The sequence below is a fragment of the Nicotiana attenuata genome, chromosome 11, assembly GCF_001879085.1.
Source record: "Nicotiana attenuata strain UT chromosome 11, NIATTr2, whole genome shotgun sequence".
Lineage (NCBI taxonomy): Eukaryota > Viridiplantae > Streptophyta > Magnoliopsida > Solanales > Solanaceae > Nicotiana > Nicotiana attenuata.
The window spans coordinates 55,583,116-55,603,492 of NC_031999.1; the positions used below are offsets into that span (position 1 = coordinate 55,583,116).

Genomic DNA, 20,377 nt, shown 5'->3' on the forward strand with positions numbered 1-20,377 from the left:
TCAATTTACTGGCACCAACCAAACAATCTAGAACTCAGATTCAATCTTCTAGATCTTAGAAGCATCAATAATCTTCACTTATTAGTCTAACCCCGTTAGTCAAATTGAAACAAGCCATAATTAATTTTCAAGATTTATTTAAGTTATATGCATTGACATTACTACAAAAATTAGTTATACCAAGAAAAAAAGCAGCATCACAGTACACTAAGCTCCCGCTATACGCGGGGTTCGGGTAAAGGACGAACCACAATTAAATTTCTTATAAAGTAATTATAGGTAAATATTTATAATAAATATTAATTGATAACATGGTGATAGTGGGGGCAAGTACACAAATAGCCATTTTTAGGGCTGCTATTTAGCGATTAGCTAGTACTTATTTTGTCCTAAAAAGTTGAACTACAAATCTTAACTTAAGGACTTTGTGCCTGAAAAATTAAACTGAAATTCAAGACACACTGGCTAATTTCTAAATAGCAGCCCTCTAGAATTTCTACATGGTGTCATACTAGTTTTTTGAGATGCAAAATCGTTGAGTGTAACACATTTTTTTTTATAATTAATTTCTTCTAGTAATTTTTTAAATTGACAATATAGCTAGCTAATCACATGGCTAAAGAGTTCTTTTTTTTTTTTCTTTTCTTATAAAAATCTTGTAATTATTATCTTAAAGTATTAAATATATTTAAGAATTAACAATAAAATCTATTTTTGATAAAATAAAAAAACGGGGCCCCGAAATCTTTTGGGTCTAAAATCTTTGCTTTAGTTGCTTTGACCTTGACCCGGGTAAAAATGGTACTACTATCTAATATGCGATTCACAGGTTAAATTACAAGTGTAAAAATTCTTTAATTGTGTACACAACTTAAATCAAATTTAAGACTTACTTTCAAAAAAAGCAAAAACAGAGAGATATTCCATGTAAGAATTAGTCGAAATTTTAGGAATTAACAAAAACAGGATGAAAGAAAAATCAAAGCCACAATGCCCCAGCTTGTTTCAATACAGGAGTTAATTCACCACTAATATGAGCAGCCATAATCCGATCTAATCCTCCAAACAACTCTCCTCCGATAAACACCGCCGGCAACTGCAAACCACCATCTTTCCGATCAACGCCGCCGATATCCTCCAGCTCCACCACCACCTCATTCTCATATTTTTCTTCAATATCATAAATAACAGGGTTTACTCCAAGAAAATGAAGCAGACGTTGTATAACATGGCTCATACAACAGCCGCGCCGACCGAAAACTATAACGGCGTTCTCTTTAATCATGTTCTTGACATCCCCTTTTGATTCTTGATTTAATAAAGAGGAAGATTTGTTTAGAGTTCTGAAATCTGTTGGAAAATGCTGCCATGACTTGTATGGAAGTGCTTCTTGCATTGTAAATATTTTTAGTTTAGCTAACTCGATAAAGATAGAAGGTTGCAGCTATGATTATTTTTGTTTTTCTCAGGAATAAGCTAAGATTGTGATGAGGAAATATAGGAAATGATGAAATAGTAATATAGAGTTAGTATTTACGTGTATGTGAATATATAGGAAGGAGGGGGATAGGGTTGAAAGAGTCGGACGTCAACGGTAGTTACGCAATCTAACGCGTAATATAAGTGGGTAACCCATGAGCTTACATCATATAGTTGGAAAAATGACGTTATATAGCCTTTCTTAAAATAATAATTTTAAAAAAATATTATTTGTATATTTTTTGCACATATATGTATTCTTTATTTTATATACAAAATTTATACAATTTTTCGGCTACCAAATATAAATAGTTTCTGACTCGAGCTAAAAGTGAACAAAGCTCAATTTAAATTATATAGGTTCAATCGTTAAGATTCTTGGACTGAACTTATGGATTATATTTGAAATATTTGTTTTGACCTACTATTGGTTACGGTACAATTTTAGTAAATTTGCACATAAATTTATATTTTATATTGAAAATGTTGAGTTCAGATTAACACGATGCTATAGTATACATGCGCCTATATCCCCATTATGTTACCCCTTTCCTTTCTCCCTTTTTTTGTTCTATATTATTTTGGTATGGTTCGTAAGTTGTAATACATCATACTTTAGTGCGATCTTTCTATTTATCTATCGATATATATATATATATATATATATATATATATATATATATATATGTATGTATTCAGACTTTTGTCATGTATATTGTATTGGTCAGAAATCTGACCACCCCGACCGGGACGACCACGACCCTGTTTCAGTCGCCATATGAAAGAAGTCAACGGAACCATTCTGACTCCATCACCGCGACATTCTCCACAAGTGACGAGGGTACGCCCGTCACCCCGACCAGTAGGCTTCCACAAGTCTGACAAGACAAGTTATGTCTAAGGAAAAAGTAGTTTCCTTTCGACTATAAATATGAAGTGAAGGGAACCCAGAAGGGGGGGGGGGAGGGGGCGGAAATCGACTTCTTCTCCAAAAACTCCAAGAAGTCAAAGGATAGATAACAGAACTCCACCCGAAGAAAAACACAACGATTGTAACTCCCTTCCCCTCCAAGGAGGGGGCAGGGAAAGTTTCATCATGAATAAAACATTTTCGATGCTTCTTCCATTTTTGTATTTAATTGCCATTTCTTTATCTTTAGATCCGATATGAATTATGATTGACTATGATTTACCCCTTCATCTCTTTGATTGATTTACCCCGCCCGGGGAGAGATGCGATCGACTTCACGACTGATGGTGGGGCGGAGCCGGTGGATATCCCTCCCCTCATAGGGGAGGTAGGGATAGCGGATTTGAGGGAACGATGGGGCATTCCTAGCATTGTCGAGATGGTACCAGCGGGGAGAGACGACCAGGTTCAAATTGACCGTCCCGGATTTTGTATGTTCTATGCCTACCCCTTTCTTGTAGGGTACACGCTCCCGCTTCCTATGCTGGTGGTAGATTTCTGTCGCTATTATGAGGTATGCCCGGCCCAGCTTTCTCCTTATTTGTACAAGCTGTTCCTCATGTTTATCAAGTATGCGGAGCTCGCCGGTCGAGAGGTTACTCTGGGCCACGTCCTTAGCCTGTTCGCGCCCCAGTTGATTCGGGGCTCGATGATCCATGCGCGCCCTCGGGGGTCGAAAAGCCTAGTGGTAAAGATGGACGATAGGACCAATCGCCATTTTTATGAAAATTTTTTCTATATTCGGACTGAGCATCTAGCGGCGGACCCAACCAGATTTCCTGAAGTGTGGAATTTTGCCCGTAAGTTTATACTTCTGACTAGTAGAGTGCCCGATTTTTCTCTTTTCCTTTACCTTTTGTGTCGTATGTACTGACCTATTTTATGATTTCGCAGCTGAAAGATTGCCTCCGCCGCCTTTGGAGGGGATCCGCGAGTGGGTCGAAGCCGTCCTTCCCCACACAGCGGGGGTTAGAACTTGGTCGACCTTTCACGATAGGTTTGGCCGTAGGCCCCTGGCTGGTGAGTATTGTTATTTTATGTCTTTTCGCTCTTGCTTTACATCCCTTGAATTGTCGTTTGTTGTTGTCAGGGAAAGTGCGGAGGAGGGCTCCTCAGCTGGCCTTCCGACGGCCGGGCGCGTCTACTCGCCTTGCTGCAGTTTATGCCGCTCCTCCTTCATCGAGGGCGGCTTCGGTAGAGTCTGCGATTCTGGCCGCTCCGGCAAGGGCGGCCTCTCAGGAAGTTCCAACCAACGCCGTTCGTTCCGCTAATGGATCACCGTCGACTGGAGAAGAGGAAGGAACGTTGAAAAGAAGGAGGGTGGCGTTTGAAGCGGCGCCTCCGACTGTGATCAATTTAGATGAGTCTCCCCCAATGGGCACAGGGGATAATGTTGCTGTGGTGTCTTCTCCGAAAGCGGAGCGAGTTGCTGAAGCTGGCACCGGCGGCCGATGCCAGATAGGTTCGGCCGTCGCAGTGGACCCATCCGGGGCTCCCGTTGCTGACGGTGATCGACGTCCTTCCGGAGCGGAGAGTCGGGACCCTAGTGCTGCCGTCGTGATCTTTAGTGTACCTTCTCCTTCTGCGGCGGGTCGTACTCCCCTTTCGACGGCGGAGAAGGGAAAGAGTGCAGTGGTCGGCGAATATGAATCCGAATCTGACCTGGACCCTGATGATGTCAGGATGTTCGAGGAGGGCCTTACTCATTCGGTCGTTCACGCGGGCGGGCCGTCCCGTGATCTTGACATTCCTTCTGACGTGAATCTCCTGATGCAGGGGGATAACTTGGTGTCGTAGCTTAGCTTGCTGTGTTCAGAGGCTTAAAATGAGTCCTTGCGGAATTTCCCGGACGCCAAACTGAGGAGTAAAGTGGCTATCATGGGCCTGAAGGTACGTCGTATTTGATTCTTATTTTGATTTGATCCCCCTTTTCTCTTTTTTTATTTTCCACGAACGAACTTTGATTTGACTGCCTCTTGATTTTCCAGACGTACCTGGTGGAGGTGGAGAGCATTCGCAGGGCCAACATTCAATCGAGGATTTTCTTGCAGTTGTTGGAAAAATACCGTCGTTATCGCAATCGATGCCGCGAGTTGCACGAACGGTTGAGGTCAGATCCCCGTAACCAGGCTTTGGGTGAGGAATTGGAGAAGAGGGATCGGGAGTTGCTGCAGACAATCCGCAGCAAGAGTGAGCTTGAGGAACAACTTCGCCTCAAAGATGAGGAACTTGAAGTGGGTAGGGGAGTTGCAGCTGAGTGTGAATATCTACAGGACAAGTTGAGGTCAACACAGTTGGAGATGGAACAAAGCCGGATCAGGATCGAGGAGATGGGCGCTGAGTGGAGAGGGAAGTTGGCTGCGATGGAGAGCAAGGTTGCTGACCTAGAGCGTATTGAGAGAGCCTGGTCCGAAGCTTCGGCGAGAGCGGCGGCCCTAGAGGACACGATTCGCGTCCTTCAGACCCAGCAGGAGTCGGAAAGGGCGACAGTGACTCTGAGGGAGGCGAGGCTTGAGGAGCGAATCGGCACGGTCAATCACGAGGCCTCTGTTCTGGCGGATCGGGTCGCAGCTTTAGAGGCGAAGAATCAGCGGTTGAGGGCTCAAGCTGGGCCATCTCGTGCTGCCGTTCCACACCAAGCTCATGAGCTCTGGGTCTATGCTGAAGCTCAGCGGGATATTTTTAAGGACTTGTAGGAAGCAGGAACCGTGACCGAGGCTGCTTATGAGGAGGATCGAGCAAAGGCTCGCGAGGCTCGTGCTAACTATGGGTATGATGTTGCGACGCCTGAGGCCGATAGAGGTGCATATAGTGAGGGGGGTGACAACGGAGACGGCGGCGGCGCTGAGTGAAGAGTTGTATTTCCTTTATTTCGTTTCATTCGCCGATTGGCGTCAGCTTGCTTTTTTTTTTTTTGTTTTCTTGTTTGTATTTGCCGGTCGGTTTCGGCCGGATGTAGGTGGCGACAACCCGCACTTATGATTTTATGATTAATGAATTCTTTTTCGCCATTTGCCTTGTGTTTCAGCTTTCTTTCTGGCACTTCGTGATTTTGTTAAAGGGCGGAGGTTCGTCGGGCGAGTCCTGGTTTTGCTCCCCCCTTTTACGAAAGGCTTCTTGCCTTGTGGATCATTTCGAACTTTATTGAGATGATGACCCACCTCGAATTCGAGCGAGGGCGAACCTTTGAATATTTGACGGCGAAGGCCCTTGGCCTTAAGGGTGTTGCTTCGAACTTATCAAAATAACGACCCGTCTTGAGTTCGAGCGAGGTCAAACCTCTGAATATTTGATGGCGAAGGCCCTTAGCCTTAAGGGTGTTATTTCGAACTTGTCGAAATAACGACCCGTCTTGAGTTCGAACGAGGTTGAACCTCTGAATATTTGAAGGTGAAGGCCCTTAGCCTTAAGGGTGTTATTTCGAACTTGTCAAAATAATGACCCGTCTTGAGTTCGAACGAGGTCGAACCTCTGAATATTTGATGGAGAAGGACCTTAGCCTTAAGGGTGTTATTTCGAACTTGTCGAAATAACGGCCCGTCTTGAGTTCGAACGAGGTCGAACCTCTGAATATTTGATGGCGCAGGCCCTTAGCCTTAAGGGTGTTATTTCGAACTTGTCGAAATAACGACCCGTCTTGAGTTCGAACGAGGTCGAACCTCTGAATATTTGATGGCGAAGGCCCTTAGCCTTAAGGGTGTTATTTCGAACTTGTCGAAATAACACGACCCGTCTTGAGTTCGAACGAGGTCGAACCTCTGAATATTTGATGGCGAAGGCCCTTAGCCTTAAGGGTGTTATTTCGAACTTGTCGAAATAACGACCCGTCTTGAGTTCGAACGAGGTCGAACCTCTGAATATTTGATGGCGAAGGCCCTTAGCCTTAAGGGTGTTATTTCGAACTTGTCGAAATAACGACCCGTCTTGAGTTCGAACGAGGTCGAACCTCTGAATATTTGATGGCGAAGGCCCTTAGCCTTAAGGGTGTTATTTCGAACTTGTCGAAATAACGACCCGTCTTGAGTTCGAACGAGGTCGAACCTCTGAATATTTGATGGCGAAGGCTCTTAGCCTTAAGGGTGTTATTTCGAACTTGTCGAAATAACGACCCGTCTTGAGTTCGAACGAGGTCGAACCTCTGAATATTTGATGGCGAAGGCCCTTAGCCTTAAGGGTGTTATTTCGAACTTGTCGAAATAACGACCCGTCTTGAGTTCGAACGAGGTCGAACCTCTGAATATTTGATGGCGAAGGCCCTTAGCCTTAAGGGTGCTATTTCGAACTTGTCGAAATAACGACCCGTCTTGAGTTCGAACGAGGTCGAACCTCTGAATATTTGATGGCGAAGGCCCTTAGCCTTAAGGGTGTTATTTCGAACTTGTCAAAATAACGACCCGTCTTGAGTTCGAACGAGGTCGAACCTCTGAATATTTGATGGCGAAGGCCCTTAGCCTTAAGGGTGTTATTTCGAACTTGTCGAAATAACGACCCGTCTTGAGTTCGAACGAGGTCGGACCTCTGAATATTTGATGGCGAACCTTAAGGGTGTTATATTGAATTTGTCGAAATAACGACTCGTCTTGAGTTCGAACGAGGTCGAACCTTTGAATATTTGATGGCGAAGGCCCTAAGCCTTAAGGGGATTATTTCGAACTTGTCGAAATAACGACCCGTCTTGTCTTTTTTGGAAGGGTGAGCCGGGCGATAGGGAATGTTGGCGGAACACAGAATTTCCGCTTCCTAGCTTAGCCTGAAGGACCTTGTCGCCTTGATAGCATGAGCCACTGCGATACCCTCACATAGGTGCTGTTTGGATGCATGCCTTGGCTTCGTACGACAAGGCGTCACAGCTTGCACCTCATAGCTGGCAGCCACTGTTTTTGGAAGGAACACCACCAAACATAGGATAATATATAGAATGACCTGTTAACCACTGTTGGTCACCGATGGGTGTTGGGTGTTCCCTGGGGGAGTCCCTGTTTGGTAATCATTGCCCGCATCGACGGTTTCGACGCTGTGGGCGTTGGACGCCGATATTTCGGCCGGACCCTCACGATATGCATGTTACAACTTTTCGCATAACTGGCTGTTCATTTTGAAGACGCCATCGATCGAAGGGATTTTGGATGTACTGCGGTAGTTTTTGGTTCTTCTACCGGAGCACTCCTGCATCGGCGTCTGATTTAGCGGATTGCGGGGGATGAGGATAGGATGTTCTTTGTCCCTGCCCGTTGATTTTGATCGCAGCATCTTTAGCCTTGCTCGGGATGTTTTGGGGCTGGTAAGGTACGGATTTCTAGACCTTATTAGTCTGCTCGATCCTCCTCTTCCCCATGTGTTACCTTCAAATTCGACGTGAGTTGGATGCTCCTCTCACGTTTCTTTTGCTTCGATCCGAAGAAGGAACTAGGTGTTTTCACTAGGAAATCCCCACAGACGGTGCCAAATTGTTTGACTCAAAAGATGTTTAAATCCTTTTAAGCAAATCAATCACAGAATTGAAAGGGTAAATCATAGTCAATCATAATTCATATCGGATCTAAAGATAAAGAAATGGCAATTAAATACAAAAATGGAGGAAGCATCGAAGATGTTTTATTCATGTTGAAACTTTGCCCTGCCCCCTCCTTAGAGGGGAAGGGAGTTACAATCGTTGTATTTTTCTCTCTCCCTCCCTCTCCCTCTCTAGATGGAGCTTCCTTTTTCTTCGGGTGGAGTTCTGTTATCTATTCTCTGACTTCTTGGAGTTTTTGGAGGAGAAGTCGATTTTCCGTCCCGCTTTCTGGGTTCCCTTCGCTTCATATTTATAGTCGAAAGGAAACTGCTTTTCCCTTAGACATAACTTGTCTTGTCAGACTTGTGGAAGCCTACTGGTCGGGGTGAGGGGCGTACCCTCGTCGCTCGTGGAGAATGTCGCGGTGATGGAGCCAGAATGAATCCGTTGACTTCTTTCATATGGCGACTGAAACAGGGTCGTGGTCGCCCCGGTCGGGTGGTCAGATTTCTGACCAATACAAACCCGAACCTCTAATTCAGAGTACATGGATCCTATCCATCCCACCACAATTATTGGTTGTCAATATATAGTATGTTAGTTACTCTTAGGAAACAATAAAATCTTACAATCACAAAATTGCTTACCTAATGTTATAAGAATAAGATTCAAAATTCAAATAAGGAGAAAATATCCTTCTGTGAAACGAAAGAACAATTAATAAATTTTATCCTTTCTATTCCTTTGCAACTTAAAGCAGTTGGTAAAGCACAGCCTATTGAATTGCATTAAATGAATGTCATATCTTTTCTAGTATAAATAAAAAGCCAGCATGGTGCATCAAGTATTTTGCGTTCACGTAAAGTACAGAGAAGGATCGCACTCCAAAGAAGTGTAATTTTACGTTCACGCAGAGTCTAGAGAAGGGTCACCAAAAGAGTGTGATATAAGCAACCTACCTTAATAAAAGCATTAGTGACTGATTCCACATCTCGAACCCGTAATCTATTGATCATACGGAAATAACTTTACCGTTACTCTAACAATAGCTTCGCCAGTATAATAAATGAGAATTAAGAAGAAAGAGATAAGAGGGGCGAACAAAAAAAACATTAATGCATGGCTGATGTTATTAATGTCACAGGTACAGTTAAGAGCTGTTGTCTTGGTGTTATGTATCTGGCTTTAATATTTTCGACACCTCATTGCATTTGGTCCTACATCATAATAACTGGATCCCTCTATTTTTAGACGATGAATAATATAATTTCCTATTTAATTCTTTCTATCTTAATACTCTTAAGGGACCACTAAGAGATGCAGTGAAAAAAATTGGATCCTTCCACCCTTAGCGAGAAATCACAAGTTCGACCTCGAAAATGCAAAAGTTCGTAGTAGGGAGCGTATTCACATTTAATAGGCCCTACAGAAATTTGGATGATTACTTAAAAAAGGGAAAAGGGCCAAAATTGTCCTCAGTTTGATTTGCTACAAATATATCCTCCATCCACCTATAAATCAAAAACGCCCCAATCGTTATCTTTGTGGCTCACTTATGCCCCTACGACTAATAGTCAATACCAAATTAAATAAATTTACTTAAATTACACGTGGCAAATTTTTATTTGTCCAATTTTAAACCATGACCCCAATTAAATAAACACACCCTTAACCCATTTTTTTTACCCAACTCAAAAATCCGACCCGCCTTAAAAAATGGTCAAACTCTTGATTCTCAAATAAATTAACTTCTCCATCTTTCCAATTCTGCCACCATCATAGCTGTCACCATCTCCTTTCCTCCATAACAACCACACTGCCACCACATTTTAGTCTAGGGGCAGTTCTTGTCCTTTTTCATATTTTTATCATCTTCTTCATTTTACATTTTGTATTGGAGCCGTTATTTTTCGAAAATATTCGTCAAGAGACCTTAATTTTCACATTCAAATGTCACTTATAATGGTAAATCTTTTTTTCTTTCTCATCACATAAGATAATCAAAGAATCCATTATGAATTCATGGGTTTTAAATTTCGGAATAATCTAGTTTTTTCTTCATAATTTTTATAAATTTTACTGATGTGGGGCTATAATTCCATAGTTTCGTACATTATTTGCCTTGCATTTTACATGCTTTAATGATAAATTACACTTTATTTGCGCGTAATGGAGTCTATTTTATGTGTAGGTAAATTGGAGATGAAAGTAGGACAAAAGGGATACTTAAACGTTGAAAGTGTGTTCGAGAACAGTGAAAAGGAGAAAGCTGGCGACGCCAGGCTTAAAGCAGGCGTTAACCTGGCGAGGCCAGGCAAAGGCCAGGCTGAAGCAGGTGTTAACCTGGCGAGGCCAGGCAAAGGCCAGACTGAAGCTGGCGTTAGGCTGGCGCTGCAAGGCAAAGTCCAAGCAGAACAGGCGTTAGCCTGGCGACGCCAGGCCTGGGGCCAGGTCCATTCCGAGTTTTGAAGCTTTATTTCGTATTCCGGCTTGATTAGAACTCGACCTACACGTTTAGGTCTTTTCCTACACATATAAATAGGCCTAAAAATGCCACTTTGAAGAGAGTTTTTGCGACCGGAGGCAAGGACATCACGTGGACAACTTTTGGAGGAGAAAATCATAGAGTCTTCATCCCTTTTTCTTTTCTATGTAATTTGTTTATGCAAAATACTTGGAAGATTGTTACTACGAACATGAGTGGCTAAGCACTCTACGTTCTAGGGTTGTGGTTGACATGATTATTAACGTTTATTAATTACATCTTCGTTAATTCGGATTATCATCTTGTGGTTGTTTCTCTAATTCTGTGCATAATTGCTTAATTGTGTGGCCAGCAGTTGAATTTTATTTACTATCTATGATTTGCTTAGGAAAGTCGTGTTTAGATTAGAGTAGAATTAGAGAGAGCTTGTTTCTGAACACGTGGCTTAGGGGAAGATTTCGCGGTTAGGATAGAAATATACCTAATAGTCTTGCTTAATTAAATACCGTATTATATTCCTTCATGATAGACTCAATACCATAGGAATATATGGTTGATATATTGTGGGCATGCGAGTAGTATTGTGGGAACATGCTATTCATGTAAAAGATCCGGTTAATTAGCAACCATCGATAATCTGGATTAACGAGTGTGATTATTGAACTTAATAGGATTGATAAACCAACCACAATCCTGGAATTTCCTCTCCTCTGAAGTAAAATCTCTTCATACAAAATTGCATTCGTGATAATTTAGTTGTTATTTGTTTAATTTTCGCAATAGTAGATTAATAGAAAAATATCACTCTTAAATATCTTGGACAATTAATCAATTTTAGTTTACTTAGTTAATGATCAATCCAAGTCTCTGTGGGTTCGAAATCCGACTTTCGAGACACTTTATTACTTGACGACCACGAATACTTGCGTGTGTGTTTGATCCCAACATTTACAAACTCTTAATAAGTTGTTAGACCCAAATGGTAATTTATTGTAGAAAATAAAAATTTTATGGCCTAGGTACTCCTCCTTGAACAAAATCCTAATTTACAACAAAAAAAGATATCAAATCAAAAAAATTAAAGTTTTTCTAATCGGACACCATCGGTTATCATAATATTCTCGCTGTTATTGTTCGAAAATGGAAGAATGGAGAAAACATGGAAATCATGGTTGTGGTGGCACCGTAGTTGTTATGGAGGAAAGGGGGTGGTGGCAACTATGGTGATGGTAGAGTTGAAAAGATGGAGGAGTTAATTTTTGCAACAATCAAGAGTTTGACCATTTTTTTAGGTGGGTCGAATTTTAGAGTTGGATAAAAAATGGGTTAAGGGTGGGTTTATTTAATTGGGGTCATAGTTTAAAATTGGGCGAATAAAAAATTTTCACGTATAATTTAAATAAACTTTTTTTATTTGACATTGACCGTTAGTCGTAGGGGCATAAGTGAGCCAGAAAGATATGTGGGCATTTTTGGCTCAATAGGTGGACGGAGAGCATATTTGTACCAAATCGAATAGTCTGAGGGTAGTTTTGGCCCTTTTCCGTTAAAAAAATAAGAACTCTTTAGAGCGGACCCTTTTCTCGTGCGCCACTTTATAGGCGCTTATCATAGGCAAACCTGGAAAAAATGATAAATGACCTTGTTAACTTCGGCAAAATTCTGAATATATAACTGCATATATATAAAAAAACAGTCATATATTTGCTTGGAACATCAAAAGTCCGATGAAGACACTGGTCGAACAGTTCACTCATATACCCTCACTGCTTTCAAATTCTGGGTCCGTGATTATATCGTTTGCTACCACTACATTTTAGAGCATTAGACTCTTCAATTTAACTTTTTGTACTGTCACGACCCAAAATCTAACCGTGGTCGTGATGGCGCCTATCGTGTTACAAGGCAAGCCTATTCCCAAAATATTACTACTAATTTGATTATAAGAATTTAATAAAATATTTCCAATAATTTAATTCCTGATAAACTAAACCAACTCTAAATATAAATAATATAAAATACGAAAATGAGTCCCAAACATCGGGGTGTCACTAAGTCATGAGCGTCTAAAACTATGAACTGAGATATATAAACTGTCTAACTATCCAAAGAAGAAATGATAAAAGGAGTAACAAGGTCCTGCGCACGCTGGCAGCTACCTTGCAGTCTCCAATTAAAGCCGGCCTGAACTCAACGAACTCACCTGGACACACTCCTAAGTCTAAAATCACCCAACGAAGCTAATCGAATCATAAAAATCCAAATCCGAATTATTTTACTCATAAGTCAACTTCCGATTGATTTTTCTAACTTAGCTTTCTAATTAAGAGACTAAATGTTCATTTCACTCCAAAAACTACTCCGAACCCAAACCTACCAACTCGATACAACTCAACACAGTTGAACAACATATAAATAAGCATAGATGGGGGAAATGTGGCTATAACTCTCAGAACGAACGACCGGGTCGTTACATCCTCCCCCTCTTAAACATACGTTCGTCCTCGAACGAGTCTAAAACATACCTCAAACCACATGATATACCACATATAATAGCTTTTAGGCCTGGCCTCACGGGACGGACCAAGTCTCAATCCCTCGTGGTGCACACCCACACGTCCGTCACCTAGCGTGGGTATCACCACCAAACAATCACATGATATCAATTTCTCCGGGTTTATACCCTCAAAGCCAGAGTTAAAACTGTTACTTACCTCAACAGCGTAAAATCCTACTCCGGGATGTCCTCGACCCTCGACTCGGTCTCCAAAAGCTTCGAATCTAACCATAATCAGAATACTACTATCAACATAGTTTAAAAAATCGAATATATAATAGTGCAGTGGGACTGTAGCTCGCAGGAATCCCACATCGGAAATGAGAGGGGGAGTCCTGGGCTATATTAGTAAGACTTGGACTTACATGTGCATAGGGCCTTTTCCCCAGTGGGACTGGGGGAGAACAAAACCGTGAGGGTGGGATCCAAAGCGGACAATATATGCACAGTGTGGGCCCGGGTCGTTACACGTACTAAAGAAAAAAAATATATATTTAATTCTTTTTCCTCTTTTTTGTTGACTTCCCTAGTTCTTTTCGATTTTCTTTAACCAGAAGAATTAGTACAAAAGGACAAAAATACGAAATCTGTTAGGTCAAAGCTAGGGTCACTTGTCGATTAGTTTGTTTTCTAGTATTACCAATAGTTTTTGGAGTTTTTGGTTTACCGTTTGTTTGAAGTAATGTAAGTTTGTCCTTTCCATTATCGTACTGAACAAACAGCTAGGTCAAAAAAGGACACATGCATCATATAAAGGGAATTGAATTTTAAGTTTAACAAGAGGGAAGCTACAACAGATACGAATTCGGTAAAATTCAGTAACTTTGATTTCTCCTTTATTTATATTAAAAAATTAAATTACTATGTATGTAAAATTTATTCATAACAAAATAAATGACATTTTCTAAAGTCTAGAATCGATAAGCACGAAATCCTAATCCTGCCTCTGAATTTAACCGTGTTACTTTTTATTTTTGACATTTCTACCCCGTTACTTTTTTGTTTTTTGACATTTCTATCACCTTCTCAATAACAGAGAATAAAGGGAAGGCTATTGCACAAAATATTTCGCATTCATGCAGGGCCCAAGAAAGGGTCGTACCTCTAGGGATGTGACGAAGACAGTCTACCATAATGCAAACATTAATGACTGCTTCTACGGCTCGACTCGTGACCTATAGGTCACACGAAGATAACTTTGCCGTTGCTCCAAAACTCCCCTTCCTCACTAACAGAATTTGCATGGGACAATTTGACAATGAGTCATTTAGCAAGAGGAAAGAAGCCCCTTAGGCCTCATTTTTTTTTAAAGATTAACACGTCTGGATCTGAATACACATCTGAATATCAAGATGTGTATTAACATTAAGACATCTGAATATATAAAGATGTGTATTAAGATCTGAATACTAAAAATTAAGACTGTTTGATTTTTAACATCTGAATGCATAAAATTTATCTTTATTTGAAAAAAATATAATATTCTATCAATAAAATATATAGTTTTTTAAAATATGATAGTTGTTGGTGGTGATGGCTAACTGTGACGACCCAAAGGGTCATCACCTGTTTTCTTACCCATTCTGTACCTCCGAGGCCTTGAAAACCTCATTTAGAGTTGCCTCGATTTGCGTGCACAGTCCGGGCGCGTAGCCGGAAAGCTTAAATATGAAATTCTGTGAAAAATGCTAAGTTTTGATATTAAAATGAATAAATTTGACTTCGGTCAACATTTTGGGTAAACGGATCCGGACCCGTAATTTGACGGTCCCGGAGGGTCCGTAGGAAAATATGGGACTTGGGCGTATGCCCGGAATCGAATTCCGAGGTCCCAAGCCCGAGAAATGAATTTTTGAGTAAAATTGTTTTCAGAAAATATTTAAGGAAATTGGAAATGAAATCTGGTTAGAAACTGATAGTATCGGGCCCGTATTTTGGTTCCAGTGCTCGGTACAGGTCTTATATGTGGTTTAAGCACTTTCTGTTAAGTTTGGTTGAAACCGGACGTCGCTTGACATGTTTTGGACTTAAAATGGAAAATTTGATGTTTTATGAAATTTGGAAGAAATCATGGATTTTGAGGCTTAATTCGATGTATATGATGTTGTTTAGGCGATTTGATCGCACGGATAAGTCCGTAGGATGTTTTTGAGGTTGTGTGTATGTTTGGTTTGGAGCCCCGAGGGCTCGAGTGAGTTTTGCACGCCGCAACAATATAATAAAATGGGAGCGGGTGGTGCGCCTACCACGAGATATAATGAAATGGGAGCGGGTGGTACGCCTACCAAGAGATATAATGAAATGGGAGCGGGTGGTACGCCTACCACGAGGTATAATGAAATGGGAGCGGGTGGCATGCCTGCCACGAGATACATGAAATGGGATCGGGTTGTACGCCTGCAACGAGATATGTACTGACAGTGAAACCTACTTTTATTTCCCTTATCAGTGTTAGAGTTAAATTATTGATGTTCTTTATTATTCTCTTGATATTCTGTTTTTACTTGTTATCCCCCGAAACATGTTTCCCCCTCCCATCCTTACTTGCTTATACCTGCTTTACTTTCCGCTGTATTTTATATAACTGCACAGGTTCATTTGATAGTCTGGTCCTAGCCTCGTCACTACTTCGCCGAGGTTAGGCTAGGCACTTACCAGCACATGGGGTCGGTTGTGCTGATACTATACTCTGTGCTCTTTTGCACAGATCCAGGTCCCGGACAGCCGTAGTAGCTCGGGAGCCAGCCTTCAGTTCACTGAGACACCAGGTAGCCTTGCATGCGTCCGCAGGCTCGGCGTCTCCTCTATTTCTATTTATGATCTGTTATCTCTTTTACTCGAGACAGAAACTGTTACTTTCTTTCAAATAGTTGTATGTAGTAAATCTTAGTAGTCCGTGAACGTTGTGACACCAATTCTGGGTAGAGGTATATGTGGATTTTCCTTATTATTTGGTTTATATCGTTTAAGTCTTCCACTAAATTACAAATTTCGCTATTGTTTAATTATTTATTTTCTTTTAATTAAATTGGTAGAAATGGATTTTAAACAAAAGTATTTATGGATTCTAGATGTGTGGCTTGCCTAGCTTCTACGAGTAGGTGCCATCACGATCACCGATGGTGGGAAACCCGGGTCGTGACAAGTTGGTATCAGAGATCTAGGTTACATAGGTCTCACAATTCACGGACAAGCTCGGTAGAGTCTAAGGGATCGGTACGGTGACGTTTGTATTTATCCCCTAGAGGCTACAGAGTTAGGAAAAGTTTTACATTTGTTCTTTTTCCTGTCGTGCGGTCTTGTTTCTCAAATGCTAAATTGAAACCTCTACTCTTGTCCCTTCGCGAATGGCGAGGTCATGTACCGCTTCTTCAGTTGAGCAGCAGCTCAGACCAGTGATTGATCAACTACGTCTTCGGAGGCTTTGTAGAGGTTGGATCAGTTTCACCAAGCTCTTCATTACTACATTCAGCGGTGCATCTACTGAGGATCCCCAGGATTTTCTAGACAGTTGTCAGGAGGTTCTCAGGAACATGGGGATCGTGGAGACCAATGGGGTCGATTTTGCTACCTTTCGCTTGTCTGGATCAACCAAGACCTGTTGGAGAGATTATTGATTGGCTATACCAGTTAGGTCACCAGCTTTGACTTGGGAGCAGTTCATGCGGCTATTTCTGGAGAAGTTTCTCCACATCACTCAAAGGGAGTTATTAGAGGGGGAGGTAGCGGTATTAGAGGTGGAGGTAGAGATGCTAGAAGTGGAGGTAAAGGTATTAGAGGTGGAGGTGCAGGTATTGTTCTGGTTTTTGGTAGAGAAGCTTCGGTTTTATTTTGCGCCATATCTGGTCATGCCTAGTGATTCTTGAGTGCCCCTGTTTATGTGTCTACGCCGATGGGTGATTCTATTGCGGTGGATCACGTCCATTGTTCATGTATAGTGGTTATTGGAGGTTTTGAGACTCGTGTAGATTTGCTTCTTCTGGACATGGTTGGTTTCGGTGTTATATTGGGGATGGACTGGTTATCACCTTACCACGCTATCTTGGACTGTCATGCCAAGACTGTGACCTTAGCTTTACCAGGTATGCCTCATTTAGAGTGGAGAGGGACTCGTGGTCATTCTACCCGCAGTGCTATCTTGTATGTGAAGGCTCTGCGTATGGTCGAGAAGGGGTGTTTGGCCTATTTAGCCTATGTTCGTGATTCTAGTGTTGAGGTTCCCTCTATTGATTCTATGCCCGTTATTTGTGAGTTCCCTGATGTTTTTCCTTCAGACCTGCTGGGTATGCCACCCGATAGGGATATTGACTTTTGCATTGATCTGGTTCCGGGCACTCAGCCCATTTCTATCCCGCCATATCGTATGGCCTCGCCGGAGTTAAAGGAGTTAAAGGAACAACTGCAGGATTTGCTTGAGAAGGGTTTCATTGGACCCAGTGTTTCGCCTTGGGGTGCGCCGGTGTTACTTGTTAAGAAGAAGGATGGGTCAATGAGAATGTGTATTGATTAACGGCAATCGATCAAGGTTACAATCAAGAATAAGTATCCATTGCCGAGGATTGATGATTGGTTTGATCAGCTTCAGGGTGCTAAGGTATTTTCAAAGATGGACTTGAGATCTGGCTACCATCAGTTGAGGATTAGGGCATCCGATGTCCCTAAGACAGCTTTCCGCACTCGGTACGGGCATTTTGAGTTCTTGGTTATGTCATTCGGGTTGACAAATACCCCAGCAACTTTCATGGACTGATGAACCGAGTGTTCAGGCCTTATTTGGATTCGTTCGTGATAGTCTTCATGATGATATTTTGATATATTCCCACAGCCGAGAGGAGCACGAGCAGCATCTTAGGGTGGTTCTTCAGACTCCGAGGGATAGTCAGTTGTATGCCAAGTTTTCGAAGTGTGAGTTCTGGTTGAGTTCAGTTGCATTCCTAGGTCATGTTGTGTCAGCAGAGGGTATCCAGATTGACCTAGAAGGGTGCCCAGTTCAGATGGTCGGATGAGTGTGAGGCGAGCTTTCAGAAGCTCAAGACAGCTCTGACTACGACACCGGTATTGGTTTTGCCCACAGGTTCAGGGCCTTATACAGTTTATTGCGATGCTTCCCGTGTTGGGCTTGGAGCAGTGTTGATACAGGATGACAAGGTTATTGCCTATGCTTCGAGGCAATTGAAGATTCATGAGAAGAACTATCCAGTTCATGATTTGGAGTTGGCAGCCATTGTTCACGCATTGAAGATTTGGAGGCATTATCTGTATGGCGTGGCATGTGAGGTGTTCACTGATCACAAAAGTCTTCAGTACTTGTTCAAGCAAAAGGAGTTGAATTTGAGGCAGAGGAGGTGGTTGGAGTTGTTGAAGGATTATGATGTCACCATTTTATATCATCCGGGGAAGGCCAATGTGGTGTCCGATGCTTTGAGTAGGAAGTAAGCCAGTATGGGCAGTCCTGCTTATATTCCGGTCAGTCAGAGGCCACTTGCTTTGGATGTTCAGGCTTTGGCCAATTAGTTCGTGAGACTGGATGTTTCTGAGCCCAATCGTATGTTGAATTGCACGGTCGCTCGTTCTTCATTATTGGAGCGTATCCGTGATCGACAGTTTGATGATCCTCATTTGTGTGTCCTTAGAGACACGGTGCAGCGAGGAGGTGCCAAGCAGGTTACATTAGATGATGATGGAGTTTTGAGATTGCATGGTCGAGTATGTGTGCCTAATGTGGATGGGCTCTGAGAGTTGATTTTGGAGGAGGCCCATAGCTCCCGGTACTCTATTCATCCGGGCGCCGCGAAGATGTATCAAGATTTGCGGCAGCATTACTGGTGGCGTAGAATGAAGAAGGATATCGTAGCATATGTGGCTCGTTGTTTGAATTGTCAGCAGGTTAAGTACGAGTATCAAAGGCCTGGTGGATGGTTTCAGAGGATTGAGCTTCCCGACTGGAAGTGGGAGCGGATCACTACGGATTTCGTTGTTGGACTCCCGCAGACCCGGAAGAAGTTCGATGCAGTTTGGGTCATTGTTGATACGCTGACCAAGTCAGCGCATTTCATTCCTGTGGCAGTCTCCTATTCATCCGAGAGATTAGCTGAGATTTCTATCCGGGAGATCGTTCGCCTTCATGGTGTGCCGACATCTATCATTTCGGACCGGGGTACGCAGTTTACCTCGCGCTTCTGGAGAGCAGTTCAGCGAGAGTTGGGCACACGGGTTGAGTTGAGCACAGCATTTCATCCCCAGACGGACGGGCAGTCCGAGCGGACTATTCAGATTTTGGAGGACATGCTCCGAGCTTGTGTTATTGACTTTGGAGGTTCGTGGGATCAGTTCTTGCCTTTAGCGGAGTTTGCCTACAACAACAATTACCAGTCGAGCATCCAGATGGCTCCTTATGAGGCTTTATATGGTAGGCGATGTCGGTCTCCGGTTGGATGGTTTGAGACGGGAGAGGCTCGGTTGTTGGGTACAGATTTGGTTCAGGAGGCCTTGGACAAGGTCAGGATCATTCAGGATAGGCTTCGTTCAGCTCAGTCCAGGCAAAAGAGCTATGCAGATCGTAAGGTTCAAGATGTAGCTTTCATGGTTGGTGAGCGGGTATTGCTCCGAGTGTCGCCTATGAAGGGCGTGATGAGATTTGGGAGGAAGGGCAAGCTTAGCCCTAGATTCATTGGTCCGTTTGAGATTCTTGATCGAGTGGGAGAGGTGGCGTATAGACTTGCATTGCCGCCTAGCTTATCAGCCGTGCATCCAGTTTTTCATGTCTCCATGCTTCGGAGGTATCACGACGATCCAGCCCACGTGTTAGATTTCAGCACTGTCCAGTTGGACAATGACTTGTCTTATGAGGAGGAGCCGGTAGCTATTCTAGACCGGCAGGTTCGTCAGTTGAGATCCAAGAGTTTTCCTTCTGTTCGTGTTCAGTGGAGAGGTCAGCCTTCTGAGGCATCGACCTGGGAGTCCGAGTCTGATATGCGGAGTCGTTATCCTCATCTTTTTCCCGACTCAGGTACTTCTTTCTTTTGTCCGCTCGAGGACGAACGGTTTTAGAGGTGGAGAATGTGACGACCAAAAGGGTCATCACCTGTTTTCTTACCCATTCTATACTTCCGAGGCCTTGAAAACCTTATTTAGAGTTGCCTCGATTTGGGTGCGCAGTTCGGGCGCGTAGCCGGAAAGCTTAAATATGAAATTCTGTGAAAAATGCTAAGTTTTGATATTAAAATGAATAAATTTGACTTCGGTCAACATTTTGGGTAAAAGGACCCGGACCCGTGATTTGACGGTCCCGGAGGGTCCGTAGGAAAATATGGGACTTGGGCGTATGCCCGGAATCGAATTCCGAGGTCCCAAGCCCGAGAAATGAATTTTTGAGTAAAATTGTTTTCTGAA

General features: G+C 42.6%; 2 protein-coding genes across 2 annotated transcripts; one reads left to right on the forward strand and one right to left on the reverse strand.

Annotated features, from left to right (window-relative positions):
* On the reverse strand, positions 831–1,532 carry LOC109234586 (glutaredoxin-C9-like). Its single transcript, XM_019400636.1, has one exon. The coding sequence runs from the start codon at positions 1,394–1,396 to the stop codon at positions 980–982; it is 417 nt and encodes a 138-aa protein (XP_019256181.1). The 5' UTR covers positions 1,397–1,532; the 3' UTR covers positions 831–979.
* Positions 4,328–5,301, forward strand: LOC109234913 (trichohyalin-like). The gene is made up of 3 exons (XM_019400952.1): positions 4,328–4,339; positions 4,438–5,103; positions 5,146–5,301. The coding sequence occupies exons 1-3, from the start codon at positions 4,328–4,330 to the stop codon at positions 5,299–5,301; spliced, it is 834 nt and encodes a 277-aa protein (XP_019256497.1).